Below are 13,595 nucleotides of genomic sequence, written 5' to 3'. Positions count from 1 at the left end.
GGGTATGCAAAAGCACTAATAGGAGATTATGGGTTGAAGGAGGAAAGCCAAAGATATGACATGGGAAATAGTGAGATGGATAGTGCTTGATATAGATATATATGCAGGTTAATGACTTAATGGTGTATGATTTCTGAGATTCCAAGCTGTGTTAAAATGAAGTTGCTCTTGCTTTCTGTTTCTACCTTAACTGATACAAACCCAAAAGGCATATGTGCATCCTTCGCTTCCTTTTTTGGCTTTTCTTCCTACCAAGAAAGATTTATCCTGTTCGGATTTGCCACAGGAGGATTAATCACGTTTTTTTTTTTTTCAGAAATTATGACCTTTTCAAGGAAATGCAATTTTACATTCCTCCCATGTACCGGTTTGTTGTTGAAAAACTTATATCCTGCCCTTTACTGTGCTCATTTTTATCGGATCTACGTACATTTTAATGAACCATGTAGGAAAGGTAACTAACAAGAAGAGACAATACGTCCAATGGTCCGGTGAGATCCCAATTCAATACCAAGAGGAATATGATCAAGTGAGATCCCAGTTCAATACCACGAGGAATATGAGTAGATGATCTAAAAGGATCAAGAGACCATCGTACTTCTATTGTAGGTCGTCTATGCGTCCAATGGTTTATGTAACTTTGTTTAGGATTAAATTCAAGATATTTCGAGCAATTAGATCTCTACTATTTTTTAATTATTAGATTACATATATGCTCTCTTATAAAAAGACAATTTTAGATATTAAATTCGATAAAAATAAAAGTATTTAATTATTTTCTTTTCAAATAATCATTAAAATATGGTTGTTTATAAACTTTGTCAACCAAAGTTTAGATTTAACGTGAATTGATGAAGACATGAAGGCACCGCCATTTTCTACCTCCCAACCCCCAATTCTCAACATCATATATATACCTCCCTCCCTTTCACCCCATTATAAATTGTCAAAATACACTCTAAACTTGACTAAAATTGTCAATTTACACCATTACTTGCAATTGTGTCAGTATACCTCTTAAATTTAATAACAATTACCGATTTGCACCCCCTCTGTTAAGTTGAACTGTTTTCATCCAATTTTGTGTCACATGTCATGCACATGAGGAGTAAGATTGTCATTTTATATTAATATTATTTAAAAGGAGGACTATATTTTTTAATCAAATTATTAATTTACATCTTTTTTCTACATATTCAACCCTATTTTAAATTATATATTCTACATACCCACTCATTTCAAATATAGTGTATATTTACTTCCATAATCTCATTGTTTCGTTTTTCTTTAATTTGCAATAGCCCATTCGTTGGTTATTAGGGGCATCTCGAAAACGTCCAAGTAACTTGGATAAAAAGAAAGGAATTGATTTAGAAAAATCTTATGTATATATATAATTATATATGTACACATTTTATTTTTAGTTTTTTTTAATCTTATTATGTATTTATTGAATTATTATTATATTATCTTTTAACATATCATATCACGTAAATTAATAAATATATAAATCAATAACATGTTTCGAAAAACAAAAATGTAGTAGCAAGTCATCCTCTTAAGTAATTTTATTCATTTTATTTTATTATTAAAAATTAATACATATATAATGACAAGACAACTGTGACTTAAAATTGGTTGGGAAACATTAAATTTAATAAAGCGGGTGCAAATCGGTAATTTTTACCAAGTTTATGAGGTAAATTGACTTAATTGCAAGTTCGGGTTGTAAATTAACAATTATGGCCAAGTTTGGGGCGCAAATTGGTTTTGTTTTTGCCTCATAATCTTTCATTTTTTGTAATTATCTTTACTTGAAAAGTGAGTAAGCAATGACGATTCCAATTGCTCTGAGAGTCGGAACCTCATCCTTAAAGAGTTAATACCATTTCTGAAACTATCACACTTGAGGATGGTAAGAATATATATCTCATGATGTTGAGAATGATTTTTCATTGTTATACTCTTATAATAATAATTAATTGGAGTTGATGTAATTTATTTATTACAATTGGTTGTTCAAATGATTACTTATTCGAATAAATTAGTCTAAAACCGATATCTTGTAAAATCTTATTTACAGTTGAGCAAAGAATACAGGTTTAACAACATTATATGTAAGAAAATAATAATAAGGAAGAGATTCTTATAAATAAAAGGCATAAATGCATAAAAGACAACATTACCCCTCATGTGCATGACATGTGACGCAAAATTGGATAGAAACAATTAAATTTAACGGATGGGGTGCAAATCGGCAATTTTTACCAAGTTTAGGAGGTAAATTGACTCAAATACAAGTTCGGGGTGTAAATCGGCAATTTTTTCCAAGTTTAGGAGGTAAATTGACTCAAATGCAAGTTCGGGGTGCAAATTGACAATTTCAGTCAAATTTGGGGTGCAAATCGGCATTTATGCCTAAATAAAAACATGTGGAGTTCAGAATGAATGATGAAATAAAAAAAGAAAAAATGAAATAGATGTCCAATAAGTGAATAAGAAGTGTAATTAGTAACTAATTGAAATATAAGTCAATAAATAGTCATTGTTATTTTGATAAATTAAATGGAGGTCTAGTAAGTAAATGTTTATATTTAAAAATAAAATAGAGGTATATAGAGCATGAAATGTCTAGTAGGCAAATGTGAAGGTCACTTGAGCAACACCCTTCTAACAAATGTGCTGGTGAAACATTTGAATACTTACGAAAAATGGTAGAACACAAAATTATGAGAGCTCATATTTCAGATACTAAATTTAAGAGCATGCTTAATTAATGCTTTTATTCGTGGTCACGAACTCACGAAGTTCATTCAAAAAAAATTTATACAAGTTAGATCAAAATTGGGTAAATTCCTCCTATGGTGCCTGATGTTAGGCTATTTGGACAATTTGGTATATGATGTATGAAAACAGACAATTTGGTACTTAAAGTTCTCAAATTTAGGCCATTTTGGTACTTATGTCAATTTTGATCATATTTTCAGGATTTTTTTCGTCATCTTATCTCTACTTTACTTCATTTTTTTCATAATACCTTCAAATTACCTCTAAATTATCACTACAAATTTGTTAGCTCATCCATTTAGTATCTGTGATGATTTACGTATATAATTTTTTATAATGTAGTTATCAATCTAAATTAATTTTAATTATAAGTAAGTTAAAAAATATATTTTAATAAAAAATTACAATTGCATAAAGGCAATTTATTTATTTTGCAAAAAATAATACAATAAGTATATTAAGAAAAATTTATTTTTGATATATGCGAAGTAGATGCTAAGTGGAATAGATATATCAATTTAATTATCTCAAAAGAGGCCACAATTATAAAAAGAAATGAAGAAAAATGTGAATTTAATGAGTTTATGGCTAGAATGACGAAAATAACCATAAAAATATGATTAAAATTGACAGAGGTACCAAAATGGCTTACAAATGAGAACTTCATGTACCAAATTGTCCAAGTAGTCATACTTTAAGTACCATATGAGGAATTAACTCATCAAAATTCCTATGAAATCCTTCCGTTCAATTGAGTTCAGGAGAGTGACTGCGTGAAGCAAATTTATTTACTGGAGATTTTGCTCATTTTGGCCATCAAATTGATATACCATAGTCACTAAGAAAATAAAAGCGAGTTCCAAAACAAATGGGAGATCGCCACGTATGACTATTGAGTTATATCGACGTGTTGATGACCAATAGAAAGCACGAAATAGCAGAAGTAATATAGCCTCAGTTAGCAGAAAAAAGAAAAGCTTGAACGAACACTCTCAGACTCTGTCTCCAATCCAAAATGAGGATGAGGGCCGCTACTATTCTCTTGATTCTGCCTCTTTTTCTTTCGACCCTTGGTAGATCTCCTCTCTCTGATAGCTTTATTACCTTAGTCAGTGATTTTTCAATTCTTGTTTGAACTGATGGTCTCTTGTTTCTTTCGTTACATCCAGCTCTTGCCGCGAAGGTCGCTGATGTCAAAACCTTGCAGATTGGTGTCAAGGTTATATTTCCTTTCTTTGCTTATTTCCCTGTTTCAAATCCAAGTTGTAATGCGAATTGTGTTAGGAGTCGTGGAGATTTATTTAATTTTTGAAAAAGTAGCTGCTGGTTTAACACACACTCTGATTTATGTTTTGGAATTCTATTAATGAACTCATGATTTTGCTGGATTTGGTAATTTGTTGAAGACTCGCACTGTGTGTCGTTACTCCAATTGTTGTGGTTGATTAGATTTAGGCGTTTCGGTTCTCTGTTTGTGTATTGATTAGTGTAGGCACCTTCTTATAAACTCTTAGTTCTAGATCAGTCACTGCTTGTTTTTACATTATTTTCTTGTTGGGATTTATCCTCAGTATCTCATTATGGATCTTTTTTTCTTCTTAATCCTGGATCTTTTTTTTCTTAACCTGAAATCTTGTTTACATTTTGCAGTATAAGCCAGAAACTTGTGAAGTTAAGGCTCGCAAAGGTGATAAAGTCAGGGTACACTACCGGGTAAGAGTTTGGTACAGCTGCAAGTTGTTTTTTTCTGTCATTGAGTTAGTTATAGTAAGATGTTATCTGCCGTGAAATTGCGATTCTTGTGCTTCCACGCATAAACTTATCACAACCAAAGTAAAACAAAGTTGGATCCTAAATCTTGTCAAGTTATCCGAATTAATTTCTGCTGTATGGTTATATATCTCTATCTCTAGTGATAGTGATTTCCCGTTTTTTGAGGTTTTGGAAGATGGTTAGTTTTTCTCATCTGTTGCATTGTTGCCAATCATTTAGTTTTTTCCTATACCTGTATTTTTACTTTTTTCTACATGTGTTGGTATTTAAAAGGGAGCTTGTGCTTAGATAAATTAAAATCTAATAGTACCTGCTGTTTAGGTCATTTTGTCTCCCGCATTTATAGTATTCAGCTTATCAGAAGCTTTCTGAATACCAGAATTTATGTAGTTGGCTTATAATGAGTCTCAGTCATTAGCTGGGGTCTCTACTCCTATAATGAAGATTGACTGGCTGGGCTAAATGTCTTTTGTACTTTATATTTGCAGGGAAAACTCACAGATGGAACTGTCTTTGATTCTAGTTTTGAAAGGGGTGATCCAATCTCTTTTGAGCTTGGAGTCGGTCAAGTCATAAAAGGTGAATGGTTTGATAACTTATTACTTTAGGCACCTTATTTCAGATGACAAATGATTGGAATGCTTTATAGGTATACCAAACATATATTATTTAGTTAAGCTACAAATGTCATTTGTATCATATCAGGCCAATAACAAGAGAGAAAGGAGATCATTTGGTATCATATTTTATTTGATTAAGGTACACAATCCATTTGGATCATATCAAATCAATGAGAAGAGAGAAAGGAGATCCAAATGTTTCTGCTGGCTTAAGAGTTTACTGGCTTTGCTTCTTACTTTTATAGTTTTATGCATGTTTCAACTAAAAACTAGTTCTAGTAAAGTTTTTCTAAACCTCAATGCATCTTTTCCTGAGCATGATTTGACACTATTACGTCTCTCGTACATGATCAACTGAGATCGTTTGGGTGAAATTATATTTTTTTTATCACCAAAAACATTACTGTATATTCGTGTTTGTGTAAGAGAGGACCAGGTTGATGGGGTATGCAGAATGTGATGTCATGTTAGGTAGATAACCTTCACATTTGACTTTTGGTGCACGACTTAATGTCCTTTGCAGGATGGGACCAAGGAATTTCGGGGATGTGTGTAGGGGAGAAGCGCAAGTTGAAAATACCTTCCCATATGGGCTATGGGGATCAGGGTTCTCCACCAACTATTCCAGGTAATAAGAGTTCATCCATATCTAATGCAAACATCTTTTTTTGGCCAAGAGCATGTATAGAAAATAAAGTGATTGGAGTAAATTTGACAATAATCGATGAAATTAGTGAAGATGACTTAGATCGTTGTTATTTGAACGTTACAGGTGGTGCCACGCTGATATTCGACACTGAGCTTGTCGAAATTTTGGGGAGAGACTCAAAGAATGATGATGATGAGCTGTAGTTGGATGATACCGGCTTGAGCTTCCTTTTTTGGTTCAAGATATTTAGTTTCCCTAAAGAGATTACCTGTGGTAACCAGTTGCTTTGGCAAGCCAAAATGTTATTTTGCTTTATAGTCATGATCAGACTACATACACTGCATTTTCAATTTAAAGATAAGAGTTTATGTTATCCTTGTGTGACGAATGGGCACCCTATTTGCATTTGATCACTTTTTCAGTCACTTTGTTCGAGGAGATTGTCTGGGGACCCTTATGTTTCATAGACTACTACACAGCCTCGGCTGCAACAAGAACATCGGTAACAGCTGAATGCTGAGAACTGAAGAATGTTTTGGTAAACAGATTAGCGTGGTGGAACTGGTGTCTGTTAATTTGTCAAATACAAATGTAGATTGAGCTCTTAAACGGATTCAGATTCGGATTCGGGTCGATCTGCGTTAAACCCGAGCTACAAATAACGTCTGAGAGTCGACATGGCAAAACGTGACAGATTACCCAAGACACCAATGCGGCACACGATAAGCGATACACCGACGATGCAGTGGATAACGAACCGCTGGGTCCCACCAGAAGCATTAAAATTTACTCTATGGGTGAAAAAACCTAAAACCCCGAATTACCGTATAGAAGGGTCTAGAACTACTCTCTCGCTCCCATAAAAGCCCCTCTCACTCACACAGCACAGTCTCGCTTCTACTCTTTTATTTTTATTTTTTAATCTCAATTCGCTTCTATACTCTCTAGAGTCTCACGCCTTTTGTAACCAAAAAATGGACGACGACTTCGACATGGCGGCGCCCGGCGGCGAGATGATGGACGACTTCGACCTCCCCGACGACGGCCCCGTCCTCAAAGTCGGCGAGGAGAAGGAGATCGGAACGCAGGGCCTCAAGAAGAAGCTCCTCAAGGAAGGTCAGGGCTGGGAGACTCCGAAGAGCGGCGACGAGGTTGAAGGTGCGCTGCTGACCTCATACTGTTGTTCAATTTGTTCTAATTTTTTTGTTTAATTTGAGGAATGAACTAATTTTGGCTGTTTATAATATAAATTGGGACTGATTGCGATTGTGTTAATTGAATTTCAGTACATTACACTGGGACTTTGCTGGATGGGACTCAGTTCGATTCGAGCCGCGATAGGGAGACGCCGTTTAAGTTCACGCTCGGACAAGGTTAGGGATTAGTTTAAGTTTATTTGATTAAGCTCTGAGCTGGATGCATTTTGTGCTTCGTATAGAGATTAGTGCTTTGCAATTAGAAGTTTTGGCGTTCATTATTGGCATGATGGATTATTAATCGTGGAGACGAAAGCTTACCTTGTTACTTAGTTATATTTTTAATTGCATGTGCTATTAGTTATATGTTTCTGCGACTTTTTGTTAGTGTACTTAGCAATGTGACTAGATGATTGTAGAAGAATGCGGTTAATAAAGGCGAAATTTGGAAAGTTTTGAATTGATCGTTTGATGTATATACAAATAACTGAAATAAGATGAGACAAGCTCTTAGTATAATTGCATCAGAGTGTAATCTGGCTGTTTCTTAGTTTTTATTTACCTTTCCGACTTGTTTAGACAAGATTGGGTGATTTGGAATTGTCGGTTACTAGGTCTTGTTAAGAAGATCTGCACTGCTTGAATTTGTGCTCAAGTATCTGATTCATTTGTCGTTTTGTTTTCTTTGAAACATCATGACTTTTTTGTGATTATTTTGGCATATAATATGTATGGTTAATACAGAACCTGGTTTAGAAATGGGTCAAACTGTATAATGCAGTTGTGTGAGGTTTGAGTGTTTAGGCATGATGAGTGGAGGTGGTCTTTTGCTATCTTCAGAGAAGGTGAATAGTTTGTTGTTTGGATGTGAGCATTTTTTCACTTTCTGCATGTAAAGGTTGATTTTGAGGCGCTGTACTCAGAATAAATATTATACTTCATGTACAGGTTCATTTTTATGTAGTGGCCAATAATCTGACTTTGCTTAGGTCTAACAACATCTCACAAACATGGGTTTATGATGTTGTGGTGTAGGACAAGTGATAAAGGGATGGGATGAAGGTATTAAAACAATGAAGAAAGGTGAGGATGCCCTCTTCACCATTCCTCCTGAGATGGCTTATGGTGCCTCTGGATCTCCCCCAACCATCCCTCCAAATGCCACATTGCAGTTTGATGTTGAATTGCTCTCATGGACCAGTGTTAATGACATAACCAAGGATGGTGGAATTATTAAGAAGGTCTTGAAAGAGGGAGAAAAATGGGAGAACCCAAAAGACCCTGATGAAGTCATAGGTAACTTTTTATCTTTCATGCCTGTTGTTTTCTTCTGCACTATGTTATGGCCTTCTCAATTAACCCCCTGCTTTTGGAGTTATGCAGTTAAATTTGAGGCCCAGCTTGAAGATAAAACATTAGTAGCAAAATCCGACACTGTGGAATTTACTGTCAAAGAGGGTATTGTTTCTTTTTCAACCTGTATTCATTTATTTTTATTTGTCTTTTCATGATCTATAATCTTTTAAGTATCATGAACAGGTTACTTCTGTCCTGCATTGGCAAAGGCTGTTAAAACAATGAAGAAGGGCGAGAAAGTGTTGTTAACAGTGAAACCACAATGTATGTTGCATAGAAACTCCTGTCTGATTATTCAAAAAGATGAATATAAACCTCCTGGCTGATTTGTTGCAAATTTAGTATCGGAAATTACATGAGTTTTCATTTATTCTTACCTGCTCTGTGTTCCAGATGGATTTGGGGACAAGGGTCAGCCTGCATCTGGTGATCAGGGTGCTGTTCCTCCAAATGCCACTCTTCATATCACTCTAGAGTTGATATCATGGAGAACAGTTTCAGAACTGACAGATGACAAGAAAGTTATTAAGAAGATTCTGAAAGAAGGTGAAGGGTATGAGCGTCCAAATGAAGGGGCTGTTGTTCAAGGTAGATGTTTACTCACTGAAATAAGAGATTCTCTTGTGTGTCTCAGATCAAGCAGTTTCCTGAAAGTTATGTTATGTGCCTTGCAGTGAAATTGGTTGGAAAGCTGCAAGATGGTAAGGAGTTTTTGAAGAAAGGTCATGGTGAAGGAGAAGAACCATTTGAGTTTAAGACAGATGAGGGTAATAAGAATTTAGAGTATCTCTTTATGTATATTCTTATTTTATTTTAGTTTCCTTGCCCTCATGGTCCTTTCAACTTTCTGGTGCTGATATGTTATTTCATTGGATAGAGCAAGTCATTGAGGGGCTTGATAAAGCAGTAGTCACAATGAAGAAGGGTGAGATAGCTCTTGTGATTATAGCCCCCGAGTATGCATTTGGTGCGTCAGAGTCCAAGCAGGAGTTGGCAGTGGTGCCTCCTAATTCAACTCTCTATTATGAGGTTGAGCTTGTATCTTTTGTTAAGGTGGGTAAACAGTGCATCTTGTCATGCCTTGTATCGACTCATTTTGAACCTCTCCTTTTCTTTTTCCATGTCTTTGTTTTCTTTCTTTTTGATGATTTTTGCATCCTCTTTTCCCCAGGATAAGGAATCATGGGACATGAATACTCCGGAGAAAATTGAGGCTGCTGGTAAGAAGAAGGAAGAAGGGAATGCTTTCTTTAAGGCTGGTAAATATGCAAAAGCTTCCAAAAGATATGAGAAGGTAACACATTGGTTGAAGAGGGGAAAAACAGGCTAAAACTTGATCTGTGTTCTTCTCAAACTGAACCTTTTCCCATGCAGGCTGTGAAGTTCATTGAATATGATACAGCTTTTGCTGAAGAGGAGAAAAAACAGGCTAAGGCTTTGAAGGTTGCTTGCAATCTCAATGATGCCGCTTCAAAATTAAAGCTGAAAGAGTACAAACAGGCAGAAAAGCTGTGTACGAAGGTCGGCACTTGTTACTTGAAAAGGTTTTTTGATGTCCTTTTTTCTTAGTTGGTTTTTCGGTTGCCAACAGTGATGCCTTTGTACAGGTGTTGGAGCTTGAGGGTAGGAATGTGAAGGCTCTGTATAGAAGAGCTCAGGCATATATTCAGCTGGCAGATCTTGATTTGGCTGAGCTCGACATCAAGAAAGCTCTTGAAATAGACCCTAACAACAGGTATATGCTTGTTTGCAACTCCACTGCTCTTACAGGCCTCTTAATTTTTATTTTTATGTAGAAGTAATGATACCTCGTTCTGGTGTTGAACAGGGATGTGAAGCTGGAATACAAAACTTTGAAGGAGAAAATGAAAGAATTTAACAAAAAGGAGGCAAAGTTTTACGGCAATATGTTCGCCAAACTTACTAAGGATTCCAATGTAAGTATCCAGTTTATTAAATTTCATTGAAGTTGGTAAGTGCCATTCTTTCTCCGGCATTGATTGGTGGTTTTTTTTTTTTTGGCTTTTGCAGAAGGATGCTGAACCCGCAAGCATAGACAGCAAGGTATAGGCGGAGGGGAGGTGTTGCAAAAAAAAACATTACCTGCCACTTCAGTTAGGTTTTTAATTGTTGGACTACAATATGGTCAGGCAGAAGCAAAGTTGTTATGGGTTATTTTCTTTTCGTTCACCTGAATGACTATTGAGCCAGATTTTTATTGGTAAAACAGTGGAGTTTTTCTTTTATCTGGTACGCCCCCCTTTTGCTATCTTTTGTTTCCGAAGCTTGCTTGGTATAACTGGGTGTGCTCCTTGAAAAATTTTCAGTAGGGAGATGGGGTTCTGAGTGACATGTTAGCTGTTGCTTACATTAGTGTGCTCAGTGTCGACACATTAAGCATTAGGCTTCATCTATTAGTTCGTAAAGTTGCAATCTCGAATTACTTTATTTTTGTATGGAGGTTTATTCACCATAGTCGATAAATTAGTAACTTGGTTAATTACTGTATCAAGATACTTTTGTATTGCACCTTGCTAAATCTTCCGATCCCCTCACATAATCATCAACACCTGATTGGCTTACTCTTTCAAAAATCCATAGCTAGCTGCCTCTATTCCCAAGCCCTTCCTCCTGATTGCACCAACGCCGTAATCTACAACCTAAGTTGCCCTCTTCCTTTATCCACAACCGAGCTGTTGCGTTTACTTCTGGGAAAATGTCATTCCTAATATTTCATCAAATCAAGCTTGCGACCATGACACTCATCCCAATTAATTGCCCACATTACGTAAAATTCTAATCCGAAGCCAAAGTAAGCAACGATCATGGGATGAGAGTACAATCAAAGTTTTTTTTTTTTGAGGTACAATACAATCTAAGTTTTGGTAGGACCAGAATCAAAATATATACGGATAAAAACAACAAAATTAAAAAAATAACAAGATTCATATAGGTTTATGCCTAACCATAATCAGCGTGACTATTAGCACACTTAAGCTCAAAAGTAACCCAGCTCATGTGTAACGAGCCGCTCCGCGGCTCGAACTGACTACGGATGCGCCCTAACGAGCATCTCAAAGGGAGCTCCAAAGAACACATCAACTGGACTTAGTCCCACATCGGAAGATGAGTGAATGATCTACCTCAACTCAACTATAAAAGGTCAAACCCTTGACCTCATAAGGTAAACAAACTAAACCACTTATTGTTACTCTGCAAAAATTACTATCTAGATGACTTAAGCATCAGAGAGTTAAAGACCACGCCGTTGTGGTCTCCACTTTGACGAGTTGTGCTACTTGTGACAGGAACAAGAGCAAGGAGCATAGCGTAGTCAGTGCATGAGTAGTGAAGTGTATTGTCATAGCGCAGTATACTACATTAACATTGGCGCCGTCTGTGGGAAACCATAACAAAAAGTTCCCGTGATACACATGCAACACCTCGTAAAGCAATTGCATTTTGAAATGAGCACCCCCAACTTCCTGTCACCTAACCCGGCCGGTGGTCACGTGGAGGGCATCACAGACCTTAGCTTAAACCATCCCCTACCCTCAACAAACGATCTCATAATCCTCACCCCCACTCCTGGGACTGTTGCGAGCACTAGCGCAACGCCCGGCCCCGTGGCCGCTACAAGGTTAGCAAACATGGCAAATGACCTCGCTGAGTATAAGAAGCGAGAGGCGATCGAGCGCGAGAAGGCTGCAGCTTTGCAGGCCGAACTTGACAAGATGAGAGCGTAGTTAGCAAGGGCTGAACACAGTCGACAACAAGAGGAGTCACATCGCGAAGGCAACACACAATCAAAATGGCGAGAACAAGTTAATATGAGTATTAACTTAACCCCCTCCGAGCTTGCTAGGAAACGGCCTCCATCCCCCAAGCGCATTCGTAACCACGAGGGAGGGAGTATGAGCGTAACTGCTTGCTCACAACCCCACACTGTTGGCAATAGTCTGGACCCCACGATGGCCTTAATATTACAGTGGCTGACTACTATAGAGTAGCGGGACGCCAATCCACGGTGACAACCAGTATTCGTAGCCAAGCCAGGTCCCTTTACCACGCGCATCACGAACACTGTGCGCCCGCCACAGTCAAAGATACCGAAGATAATGCCGTACACGGGTGAGGGAGACCCGTTCCGACACATTGACAATTTCAAGAAAGTCATTGCCAGTAGAGAATTCAATGACACCACCCTCTGCCACATGTTCAGCGAGACATTGGATGGGGACACCATTAATTGGTTTTTCGAGCAGTTAGCAAATTCCATGGACTCGTTCGCACAGTTGACCACGACATTCATTAACCGGTTCATCCTTATGGCCGGCGCAATGCACACCACGGACGACTTGTTCCAGGTGAAGCAGGAAAGCAGAGAGACTCTGGGTGCCTTTATCATGAGATGACAGACAACCGCAACCTCAACAAAATACTTGCTCTGGCCGCATTCAAGGAGGGACTGCGGTCCGAGAATTTTTTGTTCCACATCAACGTGGACCCACAGATGTGTGACGCCACCTATGATAAATCATGACAGAGACAGTACGGTATGCTCAAGCAGAATATGTCACATACGGGGAAAATAGAACGTGCATGAAGCTATCTATTATGGTGTTTTATTGTGAGCCCTTACTTTTTGATGGTGAGACGTTTCTCTGTCTTGAATGCAACGATGAAGATCTTATATGGTACGATATGAAGACACATCAGAGTCGTCCTCCTTATATCGGGTGTTCTGAACTTATTCACCATCTCACCGAAAGAAAAAAGAGAACTCTTTCGGGGCAACTTTTTTGTGTGGGAAACCTCCGTCTTCTGCTCGATGGTCAGCCCGATCATAGTCCTCCGACGTGTGCTTTCCGGCTAATCTATTGATACATTTGTATTTCAGTTTGCTGCTCTCTATGCTTAGAAGCTTAGTACATATATATTTCTCCACTCTAGCTAGCTAGCTCGTGCTCATTGTCTATGTCGACAGTTTGTTCCATTTTTATTCATCCCCGCATTTTGGAATCCAAGGACAACAATTTACATAACCTTTTCTATTTGAATATCAATTTAAACTTTTCTTTTAAAAGTAAAGAAAATCAACGTACTTATACTGTCTTCATGTATGGGATCAGGAAGTATATCCGAAGTAACCTTTTACTAAACTTGAAATTGTTTATACTGTAAATTGAGAAACTGACTTTTGAATTGATGATC

General features: G+C 37.2%; 2 protein-coding genes across 2 annotated transcripts; both read left to right on the top strand.

The window, feature by feature from the left end:
* The first annotated feature begins 3,796 nt into the window (after positions 1-3,796).
* LOC126782755 (peptidyl-prolyl cis-trans isomerase FKBP15-1-like) lies at positions 3,797-6,213 on the top strand. The gene is made up of 6 exons (XM_050508066.1): positions 3,797-3,860; positions 3,957-4,006; positions 4,438-4,500; positions 5,049-5,139; positions 5,704-5,808; positions 5,953-6,213. The coding sequence occupies exons 1-6, from the start codon at positions 3,803-3,805 to the stop codon at positions 6,030-6,032; spliced, it is 447 nt and encodes a 148-aa protein (XP_050364023.1). The 5' UTR covers positions 3,797-3,802; the 3' UTR covers positions 6,033-6,213.
* A 521-nt stretch (positions 6,214-6,734) lies between these two features.
* Positions 6,735-10,881, top strand: LOC126782740 (peptidyl-prolyl cis-trans isomerase FKBP62-like). The gene is made up of 13 exons (XM_050508050.1): positions 6,735-6,987; positions 7,116-7,202; positions 8,061-8,321; positions 8,409-8,483; positions 8,565-8,645; positions 8,775-8,969; positions 9,056-9,148; positions 9,259-9,434; positions 9,553-9,675; positions 9,756-9,902; positions 9,989-10,116; positions 10,210-10,318; positions 10,413-10,881. The coding sequence occupies exons 1-13, from the start codon at positions 6,804-6,806 to the stop codon at positions 10,449-10,451; spliced, it is 1,698 nt and encodes a 565-aa protein (XP_050364007.1). The 5' UTR covers positions 6,735-6,803; the 3' UTR covers positions 10,452-10,881.
* The last annotated feature ends 2,714 nt before the right edge of the window (positions 10,882-13,595 follow it).

The sequence above is a fragment of the Argentina anserina genome, chromosome 2 (genome assembly GCF_933775445.1).
Source record: "Argentina anserina chromosome 2, drPotAnse1.1, whole genome shotgun sequence".
Lineage (NCBI taxonomy): Eukaryota > Viridiplantae > Streptophyta > Magnoliopsida > Rosales > Rosaceae > Argentina > Argentina anserina.
This window is presented reverse-complemented; position numbering and strand designations above follow the sequence as displayed.